Genomic DNA, 22206 nt, shown 5'->3' with positions numbered 1-22206 from the left:
CATCCATTTATCCATCCAATCCATTTATCTAACCATCCATCCAATCCATTCATCTATCCATCCATCCATAAATCCATCAATCCATTTATCTATCTATCCATCATTACATCCATCCAATCCATTTATCCATCCATCAATCCATCCAATCCATTTATCTAACCATCCATCCAATCCATTCATCTAACCATCCATCCAATCCATTCATCTATCCATCCATCCATCTCTCCATTCATCTATTCATCAATCCATCCATCTCTCCATTTATCTACCCATCCATCCATCTAATCCATTTATGTATTCACCCATCCAACCAATCCATTTATCTATCCATCCATCAATCCATCAATTTATCTATCCATCCATCTCCATTTATCTACCCATCCATCCATCCATTAATGCATCCATCTATCCATCAATCCAACCATCCAATCCATTTATCTATCCATCCATCTCTCCATTTATCTACCCATCCATCCATCCATCAATCCATCCATTAATGCATCCATCTATCCATTTATCTACCATCCATCCATCCATCCATGCATTTATCTAATCCATTTATCCACCCATCCACCAATCCATCCATCAATGCATCCATCTATCCATCCATCCATTTATCTATTCATTCATCTATCTATCCATCAATCCGTTTATCTATCCATGCATCCATCAATCAATCCATTTATCTATCCATCAATCCATTTGTCCATCCATCAATCCATTTTTCTATCCATCCATTTATCCATCCATCCACCCATAAATCCATTCATCTATCCATCCATAAATCCATGCATCTATCCATCCATAAATCCATGCATCTATCCATCCATAAATCCATTCATCTATCCATCCATCCATCCATTTATCTATCCATCTATGCAATCCATGCATTTATCCATCCATCCATCTAATCCATCTAATCCATCCATTTATCTATCTATGCATTTTTTTTATCCATGCATCGATCCATCTGTCCAATCCATCCATTTATCTATCCATGCATTTATCCATCCATCCATCTAATCCATCCATTTATCTATCCATGCATTTTTTTATCCATGCATCCATCCATCTGTCCAATCCATCCCTTCATCTATCCATCCCTTTATCTATCCATGCATCCATCTAATCATCCATTTATCTACCCATCCATCTATGCATTTATCTATCCATGCATCCATCTAATCCATCCATTTATTCCTGATTTCTTATTCTTTTGCATGTTTGTCACACTTAAATGTTTCAGATCACCAAACAAATTTAAATATTAGACAAAGATAACACAAGTAAACACAAAATGCAGTTTATAAATAAAAATCTTTATTATTAAGGGAGAAAGAAATCCAAACCTACAGGGCTCTGTGTGAAAAAGTGATTGCCCCTAAACCTAATAACTGGTTGGGCCACCCTTAGCAGCCACAACTTCAATCAAGTGTTTGTGATAACTGGGAATGAGTCTTTTACAGCGCTGTGGAAGAATTCTGGCCCACTAATCTTTGCAGAATTGTTGTAATTCAGCCACATTGGAGGTGCTGTGATGCTGTGTTACTTCTACGCTAGACGTAATGGGACATACACCTTCCAAAAAATTCAACTTCCAAAAATTTAAACTTTTGTCTCGTCAGTGCACAGAGCATTCTCTCAAAAGTCTTGGGGATCATCAATATGTATTCTGGCAAAACTGAGACAAGCCTTTATGTTCTTTTTGCTCAGTAGTGGTTTTCGTCTTGGAACTCTGCCATGCAGGCCATTTTTGCCCAGTCTCTTTCTTATGGTGGAGTCATGAACACTGACCCTAACTGAGGCAAGTGAGGCCTGCAGCTCTTTGGATGTTGTTGTGGGGTCTTTTGTGACCTCTTGGATGAGTCGTCGCTGCACTCTTGAGGTAATTTTGGTTGGCCGGCCACTACTGGGAAGGTTCACCACTGTTCCATGTTTTTGCCATTTGTGGATAATGGCTCTCACTGTGGTTCGCTGGAGTCCCAAAGCTTTAGAAATGGCTTTATAACCTTTTCCAGACTGATAGATCTCAATTACTTTGTTTCTAATTTGTTCCTGAATTTCTTTGGATAGCAGCATGATGTCTCGCTTTTGAGGATCTTGTGGTCTACTTCACTTTGTCAGGCAGGTCCTATTTAAGTGATTTCTTGATTGAGAACAGGTGTGGCAGTAATCAGGCCTGGGTGTGGTTAGGGAAATTGACTCAGCTTTCCAAAGATGTGATAAACCACAGTTAATTTATGTTTTAACGGGTAGGGGCAATCACTTTTTCACACAGAGCCCTGTAGGTTTGGATTTCTTTTTCCCTCAATAATAAAGACCTTCATTTATGAACTGCATTTTGTGTTTACTTGTGTTATCTTTGTCTAATATTTATATATTTGTTTGTTTAAGTGTGACAAACATGCAAAAGAATAAGAAATCAGGAAGGGGGCAAACACTTTTTCACACCACTATTTATCTATGCATTTATCTAACCATCCCTTTATCTACCCATCCATCCATTCATCTATCCATGCATTTATCTATCCATGCATTTATCTATCCATGCATTTATCTATCCATGCATTTATCTAATTCATCCATTTATCTATCCATCCATCCATCTAATCCATCCATTTATCTATCCATCCATCCATGCCTTTAACTATCCATCCATCCATGCATTTATCTATCCATCCATCCATCCATCTAATCCATCCATCCATCCAGCCATCCCTTTATCTACCCATCCATCTGTCCATCCATCCCTTTATCTACCCATCCATTCATGCATTTATCTGTCTGTCCATCCATCCATTTATCTCTCCATCCATCCATCCATCTAATCCATCCATCCATGCATTTACCTATCCATCCATCCATCCATCCCTTTATCTACTCATCCATCCAATCCATCTATCAATCCATCCATTTATCTCTCCATCCATCCATCCATCCCTTTATCTACCCATCCATCTGTCCATCCATCCCTTTATCTACCCATCCATCCATGCATTTATCTATCCATCCATCCATTTATCTATCCATGCATCCATCTAATCCATCCATCCATCCCTTATCTACCCCTTCTTCTACTCATTCATCCATCTAATCCTTCCATCCATCCATCCCTTTATCTACCCATCCATCCATGCATTTATCTATCCATCCATCAGTCCATGCATTTATGTAACCATCCATCCATCTAATCCATCCATTTATCTATCCATCCATCCATCAATCCATGCATTTATCTATCCCTCCATCCATCTAATCCATCCCTTTATCTACCCATCCATCCATTTATCTATCCATCCATCCATTCATCAATCCACCCATCCATTCATCAATCCATCCATTTATCTATCCATGCATTTATCTATTCATGCATTTATCTATCCATGCATTTATCTAATTCATCCATTTATCTATCCATCCCTTTATCTGCTCATCCATCCATGCATTTATCTATCCATCCATCCATCTAATCCATCCATTTATCTATCCATCCATCCATGCCTTTAACTATCCATCCATCCATGCATTTATCTATCCATCCATCCATCCATCCAGCCATCCCTTTATCTACCCATCCATCTGTCCATCCATCCCTTTATCTACCCATCCATTCATGCATTTATCTGTCTGTCCATCCATCCATCTCTCCATCCATCCATCCATCTAATCCATCCATCCATGCATTTACCTATCCATCCATCCATCCCTTTATCTACTCATCCATCCAATCCATCTATCAATCCATCCATTTATCTCTCCATCCATCCATCCATCCCTTTATCTACCCATCCATCTGTCCATCCATCCCTTTATCTACCCATCCATCCATGCATTTATCTATCCATCCATCCATTTATCTATCCATGCATCCATCTAATCCATCCATCCATCCCTTTATCTACCCCTTCTTCTACTCATTCATCCATCTAATCCTTCCATCCATCCATCCCTTTATCTATCCATCCATCAGTCCATGCATTTATGTAACCATCCATCCATCTAATCCATCCATTTATCTATCCATCCATCAATCCATGCATTTATCTATCCCTCCATCCATCTAATCCATCCCTTTATCTACCCATCCATCCATTTATCTATCCATCCATCCATTCATCAATCCACCCATCCATTCATCAATCCATCCATTTATCTATCCATGCATTTATGTATCCATCCATCCATCTAATCCATCCATTTATCTATCCATTCATCCATCCCTTTATCTACCCCTTTATCTACCCATCCATCTAATCCATTTATCTATCCATTCATCCATCCATCCCTTTATCTATCCATCCATGCATTTATCTATCTATCCATCCATCCATCCCTTTATCTACCCATCCATCCATGTATCTATCCATCCATGTATCTATCCATCCATCCAATCCATCCGTTTATCTTTCCATCCCTCCATCCATCCATTTATCTATCTATCTATCCATCCATCCATCCCTTTATCTACCTATCCATCCATCCCTTTATCTACCCATCCATCTAATCCATTTATCTATCCATTCATCCATCCATCCCTTTATCTATCCATCCATGCATTTATCTATCCATCCATCCCTTTATCTACCCATCCATCCATCCATGTATCTATCCATCCATGTATCTATCCATCCCTCCATCCATCCATTTATCTATCCATGCATTTATCCATGCATTTATCCATCTATCCATCCATCTAATCCATGTATCTATCCATCCATCCATTTATCTATCCATGCATTTATCCATCTATCCATCCATCTAATCCATTTATCTATCCATCCATCCAACCATTTATCTATCCATGCATTCATCCATCCATCCATCCATCCATCCCTTTATCTACCCATCCATCAACGCATCCATTTATCTATCCATACATGGCTGGTGTATTTTATTATTACAAAGCAGTGTATTTCAGCCATTAATGAAAAAAAGGTCTTAGGGTGTAGTTACTCCTTTAATTTGTATACATTTTTTTGATAATTATTGAGGTTCAGGCTTTTCTGAATTTTTGACACCAGTTACATGAGGATGGAGCGAAAACCTTAGGACTAGTTCGCAAAAGTAGAATTTTTGCAATTATGCAAAAAATCTAAGTAGGCGGAGCTAAAAGTTCCAAATTACAAAGTTGTTTGTCTTGACCCAAGGAATCAGGAAAAAAAATGAAATTTGTATCTAAAATCTAAATTTGGTTTAGGAGTTTAACGTGTTTTGCTGCGCTACAGTGACCCCTTTAGGCCAACTGGGCTCACGTTGTGCACCCGAGTAGTAGGAGGCATTACCACGCACTGCATGCTTGAAAAAAATGAAAGAAACAGTGATTGCTTCCAAAATGATTTAGCTGCAACCGTACCTTTGGTGACAGTGTGGTCCATGAATTCAGCAGATGATTTAACAAGAGGCTGCAGGTGATAAAGATCAGAAAAAGATAAGAATTTAATCCAAGTTTATGACAGGTTTACAACGGACAAGAACGTAAACACTGCACCAAAAATAAACATGCACCATGAGGAAGCACCACTGCTGAACCATGTGAAAACTGTATTAGGACTATCATGGTTATTTGATTAAAAACAGTCAGTTATAATTTACTTTCAGCGAATCTGCAATGATTTTACAATAATTAATAATAAGGGCATTCGAACTTTCTCTTAAATTGCCAGCTGATGAATCTTCACAAGGGGATGCTATTCGTACTCCATTCACTTTTGTATGCAAAATTTAAAAAAGAGAAAACTGGTTTAAACCCAGGAAAGCACATTTTCAGTCACACACTGTGCGTATATGAAGTAGAAGATTTTAACAATGAGGTTTGGACTGAACAGTTCAGCAGATAGGGCTTATTTTTAATCGAGCTAACATGGTCTAGTAATATTCAGAGATAGGCTTCAAATGCATTACTTCAGACATAATAAATGCATTACTTGAATATCTGATACAATGTTCAAATGACTGTATTAAACCAGAGACATTATAAAGGAGAATACCAGTCACTGGTTGGAAAATGAATAGGAAAGCTTGCATAATGCTCAGCATGTTGTCTGTTAGAAAATCTTGTTGTGGAGGTATGCACGAGCGAGTTTGGTGTGGAAGAACTTGACTGGCCTGCACAGAGTCCTGACCTCAACCAGATAGAACACCTTTGGGATGAATTAGAGCGGAGACTGCAAGCTAGGCCTTCTCGTCCAACATCAGTGTCTGACCTCACAAATGCGCTTCTGGAAGAATGGTCAAAAATTCCCATAAACACACTCCTAAACCTTGTGGAAAGCCTTCCCAGAAGAGTTGAAGCTGTTATAGTGGCAAAGGGTGGGCCAACATCATATTAAACCCTATGGATTAAGAATGGGTTGTCACTCAAGTTCATATGCGTGTGAAGGCAAACGAGCAAATACTTTTGGCAATATAGTGTCTGCTGGGGAAACAGGGTTCACGTTAGTCATTAGTTTTTCCACACACACACGCACGCGCACGCACACACACACACACACACACACACACACACACACACACACAGAGAGAGAGAGACAGAGAGATACATCCAGCTGAGAGAGAGAGATACATCCAGCTGAGAGAGAGAGAGAGAGAGAGAGAGAGAGAGAGAGAGAGAGAGAGAGAGAGAGAGAGAGAGAGAGAGATTCCCCTTAATTTACTTTACGTGAATGGAATCGAAAACAAATGCCAATGTGCTCTGGAACTTCAGCTTGCCTCAAAGTAACTTGTGGCAGTAAAAAAAACTAACTAAAATGACTGGAAGTTTGTGTAGAGCAGACAGTGTTAACTAACTTGGAGAGAAAGCTCCACTGATCCTTACCTGGTGTTCTCAGAAAAAGGTAATAAATAATATTAAATAAAATGTACATAATGTTTTAATCCCTGTTACTCTTAGAACACTGAGTAATAATGGGGCCTTTAAAGCTCCACTAGAGTAAACTCCCCACCGCCAATCACACTGCAAGATCAGAAATAACTGTGGTACAATATCCTATATTCTTAAAAAAAACTCATAAACTGCCTCAGTAAAGCTGAAAGTGTCATTATACGACAAAAAGGTAATTAAAGTTTACCTGGACTGGGTGAGGTGTTTAGTGTAAAGCTGCCTCCACACCCCCAAACTCTGGGCATCTACAGACAGGCACTCAGTCAGACTGTTCAGCAACTACAGATTAAAAGCAAGACAACATAAATGTCATCTCTCTCTCTTTGAGATTTTATCCTCACATGATGTGTGCATGTCTCCTTTTTTTTCTAGGTACGATAGTAAAGCTGGTGTTTAACATGCTGTTTTAGGTTTTGACATACACCTATGTGCAGACATTAACAACATTTTTTAAATTAATTTTTTATTTTGCATAAATGTATTTTTTTATTGGGGCATGCGTACCCATGGAATTAAGGTTATTTTACTGTGTGCCAAATGAACATCAAATTATATGCCAAGCTCAAGGAACAGTTCAGCAAAAAAATCAGGTTTACACAATTTTCCACTTACCTCAGATGTATAAGTTTGAAGCACAAATTTTGTTTCTTTAGTTTAAAACTGTTAAACACTAGAACTCAAAAGCCATCCAAACAGCCAAATTATTTCTGTAAAAATACACCCCCAAACTTTTCTCAACCCACTCAAACTGTGTCCAGGTCTGCATTCAGGTCGCGCAGACTTGCTGATGTGTTTTACAGCACAGTATGACCTGCTGTGAACTATAAAAATGTACTCCCAACACGTCTTGCACAATTGCCTTCATCTAGGCTAAGAGGAAAAATGAGTAGATTAGATGAGTGATTAGATTTTTCAGGAACCATTTTTATAATGTGTATGTATAAATGCCTCACCTCTCTCTTCATGGCATCAGGACAGTTAGGTGTGGCTCTAGACAGAAAGGAAGGGAAATAGGTATGAAGGGTGGATTCTGGCTTCGCTCCAAACGCTAGGGCTTTAAGTCGAGGGTAAAGCCTCCTCAACTGCTCCTGTAGACTGTAGAGGAAAAAAAACAGGTGAATGCATAAGCTGTTCAACAACTTATTTGTCAGAGCTGTGACTGTGTCCACTATAGCAAATTAAGGATAACCTAGGCTATTTTCTGGTGAAAACCATTGTGTTCTTCAAAAAACAACTGTATATATATATATATATATATATATATATATATATATATATATATATATATATATATATATATATATATATATATTTTTTTTTTTTACACCGTCACATGGGTAGCCTCTCTTCATCGCAAGGGCATTACCAGCAGGTACCGGGAGGAGGTACACTTCGACATTCAGAGCACTGGGCAGAACACACTTAACACTCTTAAGAGAGTCATACTTATACCTGCTGTTTACCTATGCTTAAGGAAGCCTAGTTTACCCTGCTACAGTGGACACTGTCATAGCTCTGAGAAATAAGTTACTGAATTTCAAATTGATTTACCGTTATAATTAATAACTTCACATAGCTTAAATAGTTATTGGCACTTTATGGGATTAGTCATCCATTAACATTTACACCCTATATTTTTCAAGGTTTGAACAATTTAGAAACAAACAATCTTAAACACATCAAATTAAAACAATTTCCCTTTATATATAGGCCTATATCAGTTTTAGCTATGCAATGCACTTTTACCCATTTTTATAGATATGTAACAGTACGTTAGTTTAAGAAACCAAGCAAGCGTAATTGAAAATACTTAAGAACTCAATGTCTGATGAAAGTGTAACTGATTTAGGTATGCAGTTTGCAGGGCTGGTGTGGTATAAACTTCCACTATTTGGTAGCTACATCAGCCTTAGAGTTCAGGGCAAACCTAAAATTGTGTGTCAGATGTCAGCTTTAGGGTGTTCTATAATAATTACCTCACTGACAGAGCATTTTTAGGCATATAAGCAAAATCCAGGAGAGGGAAGAACTCTTTAGGTCCCATTACTCCAAATCCTTTCGTCAAGTTAGCATGAAGCCTTAAAAGAAGATTTAGTAAGTCATAAACACATACTGCAAATGGATGGCAAAGTTAACATTTATTAACAAAGAAATAACCTAAAAATCTGCAACATATACAAGAACACATCTACAAACCAACAGTTACTCACGTGAGCAGTCTTTCTAGGTATGCAATGGCATAGGCCGACAGAGTTTTCACACCAAGAACAGGGAGCATGATTCCCAGCCAAACTACATTACACAAAAAAAAATACTAATGCAAGACAACACCACCAAGCTAGATAACCATTCAAATTTAAGGTGACTATGCATGTTCCTGAAGTTGTGAAATCCAGAATGCAGCAATAAGCATGATTATATATATATATATATATATATATATATATATATATATATATATATATATATATATATATATATATATAAAGTAAGAGGACATGACTGTCGAGCAAGCTGTCTTCCTTGACCTTTTTTTGTCCCTGCTTTTGTAAGTTGACCTGTCTCTCAAGCTAAACCCTCTCCTCACCTCTTACACCCTGGGAAAGGTCATAGAAACCAGCCTGGCCAAGAGCCCACATGATGCTTAAGCACTTGGCTGGACGATTCTGGTGGGAGCGTAGCAGCTCCAGGTGCTGTGGAGGTCACACAATGTGCAAAAGCTTTAATTTTCAAAACAATATCTGGCAAAACAAATGCATACATACATTTAAGATTTACAGAAATTATAGATTTGAAAACTTTTCATTAAGCTGCCACTTTGCTGCTGCATTGGCAAATGACATGCAATCATGTGCAAAACTGTTGCAAATAATTAGTGGATGTTTCTCTTCAAATCAGGTTTTTTCTGAAATACTGGTGACACGTCAGATAAATAATGAAAGATCACTCTCCAATCAAGGTACCCTAAATCGATTGTTTTCAACTCCAGTCCTGGGGACCTACTGGACTGCACAGTTACAGGTATTCTCTGCCCCAATACAGCTCACGAAGGGCTTGATAACAGAATAGTTGAAACTCTGCAGGTCAGTGGAAAACAAACCATTCTGTGTAGTGTTTTTTGCTTTGTTTTTCCAGTTAAGTGCTACAGAGGAGACATTAACGCAGATGCTCTCTGAAATACTCAAAAGGTGGAGGTGCTCTTTCTTAACCTTCAAGTACATAAACATACTTTTCATACAAGACCATCAAAACTCAAGTTCAAGAAACAACCAAAGCAGAATCCCGCAGAGCAGCAAGTGACCAGGAAATTATATTATTCTGAACAGAGAGCATACCTAAAGCTCAAATCTTTTGACAGCCCAAACATATCGAATTTTCACTTACTTCAGACAAGTTCAGCGTGGCTACTTTGGGTTTGTTCATCATGACTGCCTGAATGCACATCCTGTAGCCATGCAGTGGTTCACCTGTGAAAGCACAAAAGGTAGACAGTGGAAACAACCAGCTAATAAAAGATACATCAAAATCAAAAAAAAATCACATTTAGCATCAAACTACAAATGTGACTGAATACCACCAGTAAATTCTAGCTTAATAAATGCACAATTCAAGCTAAATGTAGGTTATTAATAAAGGTAAACTGCAAAATACTGCAGTGTTTTATGCTACTGAAGACACTGCGGTTCCACACAAACTATTGAGCAATGTCAAGCCTTGCCTCACACATGGAATGATTTTTCCAACAATACGCTCAAAGCTTTGCTCAGCTGACAGCATCAGACTGACACTGCTCTTCCTCGGCTAAGCATAAACCAGTGTAAACAAAGGACTAGTTCTGCTATAAGACTAGTTCTACTATAAGAGCCCTGCTAGAAAATGAACGCAGAAAATAACACTGGGGAAAATTAACCCAAATAACAAGTACTCCATTTTCTGAACTCGCTACTTTTTGCACTGCTAACCGCTGACTGAATTCGGGACAGACATAATAATTAACATATGTATGCGTTACCTGCTTGTTTGTCTAACTCCCGGAGCATGGTGAATATGCAGTGGTCAAAGAAGTCTTTCAGAGTGTCTGTGCCTTTTCCGAGTATGTTCTTAACGATGCTGCGCAGCTCCTTGCCCGCAAGACAATATGGGTAATCTAGACAGAAATCCTTTTGTTAAAACCACTAATTGACACTTAAGATATTTGTGTCCATGCCGCAGGGCTGAAGCAGCTACTCAAACATAACTTTCTATCAACAAGCTAGATTCAAAGTGTTGTCACTGACCCTACCTCACAGCATGCTGCTACTGTTGCAGGAGTTTAAATCACCTTAATACAGACATGTGAAAGCACCAAGTTGGTTGCATGGAACCACTGGACCAAGATATCTATCAAATTCTGTATTTAAAAACAAGCTGACAAAGTAAGATGACCATATGGGTATTAAGCATCTAGCTATTCTATATTACAACAAACTTCAGGAGTTTAATATGTATATTGTGCTAGGTGTGTTTGTCAAGGGCTACTGAACACTAAGATTACACAGATGTCATTTTAAGTGAGAAACATCCCATCAATACACATTATACAGAAAAAGATTCAAAGCTTTTAGACACCCACCGTGAGCATAGCTGCTGAGTGTGGGATCTGTGTCTGGAGCAATCAGTTTGCTGTTGAGGTATCCAGCCAGATCCTTCACCCACACACATGGATTCTCAGGGAACAAAGCCTGACTTTTCTCAAGCTGTTGCTTTAAATCTATTACATCCAGCTGAGAGAGAGAGACAGAGAGGAGAGAGAGAACAAGAGGGGAGGGAGGGAGGGAGGGGGAGAGAGACAGACAGAGAGGAGAGAGAGAACAAGAGGGGAGGGAGGGAGGGAGGGGAGAGAGAGACAGAGAGGAGAGAGAGAACAAGAGGGGAGGGAGGGAGGGGAGAGAGAGACAGAGAGGAGAGAGAGAACAAGAGGGGAGGGAGGGAGGGGAGAGAGACAGAGAGGAGAGAGAGAACAAGAGGGGAGGGAGGGAGGGAGGGAGGGACAGAGAGGAGAGAGAGAACAAGAGGGGAGAGAGGGGGGGAGAGAGGGAGGGAGAGAGAGACAGAAAGGAGAGAGAGAACAAGAGGGGAGGGAGGGAGAGAGAGAGAGAGACAGAGAGGAGAGAGAGAACAAGAGGGGAGGGAGGGAGAGAGAGACAGAGAGGAGATAGAGAACAAGAGGGGAGGGAGGGAGAGACAGAGAGGAGAGAGAGAACAAGAGGGGGGAGAGAGAGAGAGAGAGAGAGAGAGAGAGAGGACAGAGAGGAGAGAGAGAGAGAGAGAGACAGAGAGACAGAGAGGAGAGAAGGAGAGAGAGAGAGAGAGAGAGAGAGAGAGAGAGAGAGAGAGAGAGAGAGAGAGAGAGAGAGAGAGAGAGAGGGGGGGGGGAACGAAAGAATGAGAGCGAAAGCGGGAAAGAGAGAGATCGAGAACACAGTTTGTTTTATACTGCTTTAGCCTAGATTTTCCACTTTTATCAGTAACGATCCAAGCATTTAGGACAAAAAAAATTATAAGTATTATCTATAGCCATCTACAGTGGATATAAAAAGTCTACACAACAATGTATAATTAACAGGTTTTTGTGATGTAAAACATATTAATCATAGCAGAACTTTCCACCTTTAATGTGAAACTGTAAAAATAATCAGGAACATTTTGGGGGTAAAAATAAAAAATTAAAAAATAACCTAGTTGCACAAGTGTGCACGCTCCTTGCCGAAGCACCTTTTAATTTTATTAGAGCACTCAGTCCTTTTGTGTAAGAGTCTGTCAGCTTTGCACTTCTTGATTTGGCAATATTTTCCCTCTCCTCCTTGCAAAAACATTACAGATCCATCAAATTGTGAGGGCATCTCCTCCAGACAGCCTTCTTCAGGTCACCCCACAGATTTTCAATTGGATTAAAGTCTAGGCTGTGGCCGGGCCATTCCAAAACATTGATCTTTTGGTGATGTCATTCCATTACAGATTTCGATGTATGCAATGGATCATTGCTGTAACGACTGGTGAAATTTCTCATCTTCAGCTTTCTAGCAGATGCCTGAAAGTTTTGTGCCAACACTGACTAGTATTCGGATCTGTTCATGATTCCACCTTGAATAAAGCCCTAGATCTGACTGAAGAAAGGCAGCCCCAGAGCATGATGCTACTACTACCACGCTTCAGCATGGGTATGGTGTTATTTTGGTGATGTACTGTGTTACGTTTGCACCAAACATACCTTTTGGAATAACGGCCAAAATGTTCAACTTCAACAGACCACAATACAAATGTCCACACAGGTTTGGAAGACTGGATGTATCTTCGTACAACATTTAGCCAGACTTCGATTTTTTTTTTTTCACTTGCCACTGCACCCTTGGAATCAGACATTTGAAGACTGAAGATTTGTCACATGTAAGCTAAATTTTAATCAGGGTTAATTAGTTACTTTAACTGAGAGTTTAAAGTGTGTACCAGCTACTGTTTAACATGAGTTTTATGTGACTGATGAATTCTGAACACAGCCAAATCCCCAATTATACAAATTTTTACACACTTCTGCAACCAGATTATTGTAGTTTTTTTCCCCCTATACTAAAATGTTTCGTATTGTTTTTCACTTTAATCAGGCTCAGTAATACTGGACAGTTGAAGACCGGAAAAACATAGCCTGGTCTGAGGAATCTCGATTTCTGCTGAGGCACACAGATAGGGTCAGAATTTGGAACCAACAGCATGAATCCATGGACCTAATCGGCCTTGAGTCATCAGTACAGGCTTTTGGAGGTAGTGTAATGGTGTGGGGAATATTTTCTTGGCACACTTCAGGTCCGCTAATACCAATCAATCATCACTTGAATGCCACAGCCTATTTGAGTATTGTTGCTGAACATGCACAGCCCACATGACCACAATTTACTCATCTTCTAATGGCTACCTCCAGCATGACAATGCACCATGTCACAAAGCAAAAAGTCATCTCAAACTGGTTTCGTGAACATGACAATGAGTTTAATCTTCTTCAGTGACCTACCCAGTCACCGGATCTGACTCCAATAGGACACTTTTGGGGTGTGTTAGAGCGGGAGATTCTCAGCTGAAAAACGCACCTTAAAAACCTGCAGGAATTACATGATGCAATCATAACATGGACCTGGTGCTGTATTACAGAAACTCTAAAATCTTATCTTACCTGTTTAGTCACCATGACAACTTTAGTTAGGACTAAATTTAGGACAGAAGCTGTTACAGAACAACAGTTCTTAAGTTCATAATCTTATCCAACTCCAGATAAGAATCCAGTATTACAGAAGAATCCTAACTAGACAAAATTTCCTAAATACTGTCCTAACAAAATCATTTAGACTGGTTTGGTCAATTGCACCTTTATAGAGAAATTTACCAAGTCCAAATTGTTCACCATTATAGTACTAGGAATCAGACATTGGTTTGTCTACGCTACAAATATCATCATTTTATCTGCTATCCAAAATGTTACCAAACTTACGTGTCTCATAAGGTTTCATATGTCATGCTAAATTTGAAAAAATAAGTTTTTTGGATACTATTTATTCCTTACAACTCCCTGTATATACCTCTCCATCCTGCACACCTTTTGTGTTGTTTGGGTTGGAGGCGTTGCATCACACGGTGTCAGCAAAACTCAGAGCTTATGCCAGTAACGTTATTGATCAGAGGAGCTGCGATAGATCACAGCTGCACCTTGCTGTACTACCCCATAAACTGGTGAGCAGAGTAGCAAGTTTTTTGTTGTTGACACCATCAATTTCCATTCGTTCTGGGTCCATCTGCTTTTGCACCAGCAAGTTCAGTCACTCTCTCTTCCATGTTTGCTCTCTCTTCTTCAAGCCGCTGCAAGTCATATGTGTATTCTGGCTCTATGACATTTTGGAAACAGACCTCCTTTGCCACACACTTTGCCATCTTTCAAAAAAGGCAAGAAAACTATAAAAATAAACTAAACAAAAGCTGCTGTGGGTGTTATGTCCGATTCAGTTCCCCCTCAAATTCACGCATTGAACTACAGAAAGCGGCAAACTTCATAAAAAGATTGAACAGACGCATGTTTTCAACCAATCTTCAATATAAATTCACCCAAGACAACACGGCATAATTGAGATCCCGTGATAAGTATTACTTTCAATTCGATTAAACAGTAAACAATCGTACAGATAAATACTTTTTGTACTGTTCCTTGCTGACTGGGTGAATACAGCTGCCATACAAACCTTTTTTTTTACTTTTCCGCTTTCCGTAGTTCCAGTGTTGCTTGGTGTTGTTATCTGTTCAGTGAATGCGTGTGCCCAAGAACTTGATTTCTCAAAGTGAAAACATGAATTCAAGGGGGTAACTGAATCAAATACAACATCAGCGTTAGCCATGTTGAATAGCTATAGCTACAGGCTAGTAACTACAAAAGCACGCGCACTGCGCGCATTGATCTCAGTTGAGGATGCGGTTTCAACAGGAAACACAGAAGTAATCCTGTGGTAATAGTTCAAGTTAAAAAACGTTTTAGGCTAAAACTTTATAACAAAACTATCACAAAACAATGTCTCAGGTATCAAGCAACATATTTATATACATTCTGTGTAATTACTTAGCAGGATGTAGCTTTTAGAGCCATTAAATGCTTCAGATGTCTGATTTCTAGTACTACAATGGTGAAAAATTCTGACTCTGTAAATTCCTCTAGAAAGGCGCATTTCACACTGAACCACTCTGAATGATTGTTTACATCTAAACCATTGAATGATTAAGTCATTTTGCAAAATCAGTGGAGTTCCCCTTTAAGTCTGTTTTGAGTGCAAAATACCCAGTAATAGTTTTTTTCCTAATAAATTTGGTGTGTCACTTGGAAATCTGAGCAAAGCTGTCTGTGTGCCTAAAGTGACTGCCTCCTGCAGCCTGTCTCACAAGTATGTTCAAGCAACAGAATTCTTGTTTTTTTTCAGCTTCAGAAAACCTAACAAATGCAACCACGGTTAACTCATGATTTTCTCTGTTAATCCAGATTTAGACCCTCAAGCTACTGATTAATCATTATGCATGTGCACATAAAGCATGATGTATGTGAAAAGCAACCATTCACATGAAATATGAGAAAGAGTTGAGCAGCTTATTTTTCAAAGAAGACAGCAGCAATATACACGCAACATGTAGTGGAGGACGATGGTGCCGGCCACGAGAGGCACCAAGGCGAGGAGCGAGTCCCGAGCTCCGCCGCCCAGGCCCCGCCCCCTGTGCCGCAGCGAGGCCGCTTCAGGATACCTTACGTTCGACCCGGACGGCCACACTGCAAGCTGGGGGCGGTGACGGGGAGGTGGAGCTGCGAGCTCTCGTTCCCTCTCAGCTCGGGTGCTCACGCTGCCCTTAATGAGAGCCAGCTGATGCTGATCTGGCTGTCAGGGTGAGCGACTTTTTAAAGAGCTGAGAGGGAACAGCATAAGAGAGAGAGGGACAAGCAGCAGCCGGGAACTGAAGAGCTGAAAAGCTTGAGCAAAAAGACTGAAAAGTCTAGTTAGTTGAAAGCCACTGAAAAGTGGCCGGCTTAGCAGAGCTTTGGTTTGGTTGTGTTTGTATTTATTTGGTGTGATTAAAGAAATATGGCTGCTGCAACACTGAATCCTGCCTCCAGCATCCTCCTTGAGCATGCCGTGCTACAGTACTATATATGCAAATGCATAGAAAGTAAAGCATTTGTAGTAGTAAAAATCAAAAAAGTTGCCAGAGCCACCACATTAGTGCTTCCTAGAGTAAAAACTGTTTTGTAAGCTTGAAATCTAAATCTATGGTTCCTTCATGGAAAACCAGTTTTTCTCATATTTTCATATGTCGGGTGGCAAAAAGGTCACAGCAACGGAAAGCAAGTTTACAAAAGACTGGAAAGAAGTTTAAGAAATTGCACTTCATGAGAAGCACTCCTGTTAAGTCCCATTACAACTTCATTGAGGTTTCAAAATGCATTGGTATGAGAACGAGCTCCACATCTTATGTTTGGGAGAACTACAAGCTTGCATAAAAATCTTTGTGAAAGTGAGAGCTTGTACTCACAGCTTTAACGGCTTCCTCCAAGGTTTTGTAGTGGCTCTGTTTTGAGCTGCTGTTAGAGGGGGATTTCTTGTTCTGCTTCCCTGCATTGGGTTTCTTCTGTTGGGCCTCAGCTGGCGGAGGAACCTGCTCTTTATTCTGCTTCTTTCCAATCTTCTCAAAACTCTCAAATATAGTCTCGGACATTTTCACAGCCACTGAAGTCAAACAACAAGAAAATGACAATGAACATGAGGCAAAGGGAGCACTGACTATAAAGGAGAAAGGCAGAACAGATTACTCAAAGCAGTCACAAATCTTTTACAATGCATGCAAAAGGATTGCCGTTTCACCCTTAGCCTTATATTTTGTAATGATATTCCTCAAAGGGAAAAAACGCAAAAGAGAGTAAAAGTAAAGTAGGGCTAGCACATTTCAAAACTGAACCAGAACTCTGAGCATGACTGACTCTGCTCAAATCACAGCACCTGCTAAGCTACTATGCTTAACAAGGAAATTGTGGAGCAATATCACATCCAGTGGTTAATGTTGAGAAAAACTTATTTAAACCACAGTTCAGCAACTTCACACAGAACAGGTCTCCCATTGGAGGCACATACATGAAGAACATGTATAAAACATGTTCACTGACCTTTCAAACAAATACAAGGCTTCCTTTCTTAAAGACAACAAACACAATGTTTCCCTTCTTAAAAACAACAAATTTTATGTGTTGCAAGGAAAGCAACACTACTCTGCACTTCCAACTTTTTCGACATGATTAGAGAGGGAGGGGCGACGTGTAAAATGAGTCGCCAAATATACTTTGGCAACATATGAAACGTAATGTTAAACATTTCCTGTTTGAGCGGAGCAATCGGCGATCTGTTCTCCCGTAACCAAGTGTGAGTGACGAGATAAGTGGGATAACTACTGGCCAGCGAACTAACTTCTATTCTAACATCCTAACAAGCTTTAGCAGCGTTAAAGCACGTCTGCTCCACACAACTACAGCGCTGTTACAGCGCTCAGTCATATTTTAGTGTTCTTTCATTCTGAAGCAACAAAAGTGAAACAAAGAACTGGGTTCATGCATGTTACAGCACTGATTTAAACAAAAGTAAGCTGAAGATGCTGTGTGTGTGGCACTGAAGAGTGGGAGAACGCTAGCTTCCCAGGCTAGCCAGTTTTAGCAGCTGAAGTTGAAGCAGCACGGCCAAATTAATGTTACTGTAGTGCAAACAAGACAAAACACACACTGATTTCGGTTTAAACATACCTAAAATGGGGGCGTCATTTGTGTAGTGTTAGAGAATCACAATGCAGTTAATGCTTTTTACACAGCAAACATCGGATGTATTGTGGTCCACCCCTCAAACTACTACGATAGAATAGAGAAATCCATATGTCTGCCACCTTGTGTTTGAACACTGTGATTTACTCTGACATGGATGGGGCAGGAATGATTGTTTATGAATAGTCTAGTACTCATCACCAGACAGCTAAATATAATTTGTTTTCTTTATTAAATTATGAATATTCCAAAAACCACAGCTGTGCTTTTCCAGCTGGTAAAAACAGCTGACCTGAAACTTTCTCCTACTATCCCATGACAGACTTGTGAAATGTTCCATTATTTGGCAAGGGTTTGTCATGTTCTGACTATAAAGGATACTTAGAAAATAATGAAATAATGATTTGACATTTATCATGATAAGTATCGATATTAACTGACATGAAAATTTTTAACATTATAAAATTTTTGGCCGCTCAGCCCTACATCTACTTAAACAGCATTTAAAGCATTAATAGCTACTTGCAAGGGGGATCATGATAATCACTATTGTCATCTTAGTCAGCTGGATGGAAAGATATTAAAGACACAGTTTAAAAGCTCTATACCAAATCACACTAGATGCTGAATTGGCTCTCCACTCCAGCAGGACATCTGCTACTACATTTGAAAGGTATGCTGGAAGTTATTTGACTAAAAACCAACAACCAGCATCACATACATGTAACACTACTATGTTTGAGCAATATGTAAAATTCCACACAAATGTACTTTTTCAAAGAAACAGAAAAAACATACAATGTACTCAACATGCTGGAGATCTGCACCTAGCCACTTTTTGACTACCGCACTACCTTCAGCAAGCAAATCAACCATGCACATACAAATAGGCCCAAGTAAACTAGTCCATAGTAATGCCTCATTCCATAAGTAAATTTGATACAGCTGGCAAGCTAAAATAACACTGTCAGGCTGATTAGAGGCACACACCTGGTTTGAAGGTAGGCAAATAATTTCCCGTGGAGGACTAAACATGAGCGGTTTCCCACTCAGTGCACAATGAAAGCCTTTGGGACTGTGGTGCACAGCTCTGGTCCTGGGGAGCCAGTGTCCAACAAAGTTTGGTAATTTACCTGCACAAACACACCTGATTACTGTGTTAATTGCTGTGTAAATTACTCTGTTAATTACCAAATTAAGTGGGTATATTTAAGGACAGAAACTACCAAACTGCGCTGGACAGTGGCCCTCCAGGACCAGAGGTGTGCACGCCTGGAGATGCAAAATTTAATATTTTAACCTTGTCTTAAGATGGCCCCTACAAGCCAGTTGAATTCATTTAATGATTTATACAGAGCAGCTCAAGTGAGTGAAGCTGTGTATGCATCACATTAACAAAATATTATATAATCAGCTATAAGCAATAAACAGAAATAAACCAATAACCACACTTTAGAAATACACTCACAGTATAACAGTAAACGTCTATTCCACTTATTGTAACCTTGTGGTGATCTGTAAAACCTTTGCAAGACATACTAATACAGCACAGCTTTCAACGATAATTTGACAAAGTGAAAAAGAATGTGAACAACCAGAGGCCTACAATCACATATTTAGCACAGTGTACACTCTTATCAGTTAGGGATTATCCTTAACAAAAGTAGTGTCATATGTTTTATGTGGATATAAAACGGGTACAGAGACAACCCCTAGAGCACAGACTGTGACTTGTAAAAATCCAGTACTTTTAGACCATTAACTAGGACAGGCCATCAGACACAGCAAAGTAACGTTACAGGAGGAGTATTTCAAACGTGTGGAAATTTTAACTAAAGCAAGTATCGTCCAGAGTTGCATTTTCATCGCTTTTTAGTTTCTGTGAACATGTCGTGCTAACCTAGAAAATGACTCTTGTAGAGTCTCTCCATGCATAATTAGCGCCCATACTGTCAAATGTATCTAAACGAAACGCTTATGTGTCAGACAAAAGCTAGCTAGCTAGCTATATGTTCACGTAAAAACGACTATTCGTCTGGCAAACAGTTCTCTACAATACATCGTCCTCAAAACCTAGAATAACAGTTATTAGCTTAGCTTCTAGCTAGCGTTCTGTACTGTAGGTCTACAGGTGAAAATAATCAATTTTCTGCAAATTTCTAACAGTTACACAAGTAAAAAGCATGTGTAATGTACACACCTACATAAAGAATTCAAAACATTAGTTGCTAACGTGGCTAGTGAAGGAACTGACAATTACCGTTAGCTTAGCTAACCTAGCTATCCGGTTAATTATTCGAGTGAGGTAACGCTAACGTTAGGTTAGCTAGCTAGCTAATACACCAGTTAGCTAGCGTTGGCTGGTCCGACCTCACTTAACCTAACTAGCTAATCTAAGTTAGGTACTTTGTTAAAACCACTTTCAGTTGAGATGATTAAGAACAACATGGAAGCACTTAAAGTGTACCGTTATTATTTAACACTAAGCGCAAACTAGCAAGATGCTTTAGCCCGTTAAACAGAATGACAGCTAGCTAACGCGGCTAGCGCATTTCAAATAGGCATGCCATCGAGCGACGTGGCACTAGACGTACAGTTCAGAGGAAAATTACTTTCATTGAAAAATAAAATAAACGTCTTACTTACGATAAGTGTCAACTCTTGGTAAATTGGACTCACTCAGGGCTTTCCTTCCACCACCACTGGACTTCTTGTCGGTTTGACTCTTTGCAACGCCGCTCTGTTTCTTGCCTTTCCTAACTACCTCCCATTTACCTACAGAACTGTTATTTGCAGATGATGCCATTGTTTATTGAAGGCACCAAAATTGTCAACGAACACAAAACCCTACAAAATGTTTCTGTTAAGCGCCGGTTCCCCGTTGTACTTTCCTTTCTCCTACAGATAATGGTCGTAGTTAGCTGCTTTAGTCTTCACTGTATTTTAAAACGCCTCGTCTGCCACGTCTGCTTTGGTGGTACGACGTCACAGCGCATCTGAACCATAGATATACGCTGTACGTTTACGATCTGAATACGGTTTGTCTTGCAGGCTCATGGAGAACATTCTTCATGTCTCCCTGAGACACGGCAATTCATGTTTCTGGTCTGCATTTTCAAGCTTTTACGTTTGTTTTACTAAAACCTTCTGTACTGTAGAAAGGACATTCGGGACTTTTCCCTAATATCTCATATTTTGTAGTGGACTCTTCTTCCACCCCACCGGATGTAGCCCTATGGGGGTCCCTGTAACCTAGGGTTCCTGAAAAGTCAGTTCCACTGTTGCCTAAGTTCTGACACTCCTGCCTTTTGCTAATACCGGTACAAAGGAAGAGGGTGAGGTAGAGGATGTAACAGAGGGACGGGTTTCAAGCTAATAAGAGCAAGAAGCAGACTAAGCCAACACAACCCATTGTCCAATTAAGGGTTCAAAATAACATGTATGTGTCTGAAATGCATATTTTTTGACCGAGGCATTCCACATAATGTCTGGTTTCTGTGCAAATGCCTTTCCAAACTTAAAATTGTAAACCAAAGCGAACTTTTTGTCTGGGCCTTTTATTTTGAAGGCACAATCTACCTACAGGCCCTGGATATTAGGCTGCCTCAAAAGCTTCTTACCTGTACAAAATATGCAATTATGACATATGCAGTTTTGATCTGAAACAGAAAATGGGCAGCCAGGTATAAGTGTTTTATTTTCTGTCATTAAAGAGAGTTAGTCATTTTGTATTATTAGAACAAAATGAAGAGGAGTGATGTCTGTTTATTCAGTTGGAAGCTTTGAATTGATCAGTCACTTCTATTAAATAGCTTACAAACATTTGTTTTTAATAAAAAATACAGTTAACCGGGCTCAAAACTACTTCTCTGACAGGAAACAATGTGTGGCACATGATAACTGCCAATCAGATTTAATGCCTGTCACTAAAGGGGTCCTGCAAGTTTCAATCCTTAATCCATTCATATTT

The 22206-nt window shown here is 39.6% G+C and overlaps 1 protein-coding gene across 1 annotated transcript in view; it reads right to left on the bottom strand.

Moving 5' to 3' along the window:
* tmem214 (transmembrane protein 214) overlaps positions 1-21253 on the bottom strand; it is a 35121-nt gene extending 13868 nt beyond the window's left edge. The window contains exons 1-11 of the mRNA XM_036577166.1: positions 20883-21253; positions 16967-17160; positions 11493-11643; positions 10893-11027; positions 10265-10347; positions 9468-9573; positions 9091-9172; positions 8857-8958; positions 7834-7975; positions 7068-7159; positions 5354-5402 (exon numbers count right to left, since the gene is read on the bottom strand). Of these exons, the coding sequence (XP_036433059.1) occupies positions 5354-5402; positions 7068-7159; positions 7834-7975; positions 8857-8958; positions 9091-9172; positions 9468-9573; positions 10265-10347; positions 10893-11027; positions 11493-11643; positions 16967-17160; positions 20883-21042 (1296 nt within the window). The 5' untranslated portion in view covers positions 21043-21253. The remainder of the gene's footprint in view (positions 1-5353; positions 5403-7067; positions 7160-7833; positions 7976-8856; positions 8959-9090; positions 9173-9467; positions 9574-10264; positions 10348-10892; positions 11028-11492; positions 11644-16966; positions 17161-20882) is intronic.
* Positions 21254-22206: the final 953 nt, after the last annotated feature.

This window comes from Colossoma macropomum, unplaced genomic scaffold (genome assembly GCF_904425465.1).
Source record: "Colossoma macropomum unplaced genomic scaffold, Colossoma_macropomum, whole genome shotgun sequence".
NCBI lineage: Eukaryota > Metazoa > Chordata > Actinopteri > Characiformes > Serrasalmidae > Colossoma > Colossoma macropomum.
This window is presented reverse-complemented; position numbering and strand designations above follow the sequence as displayed.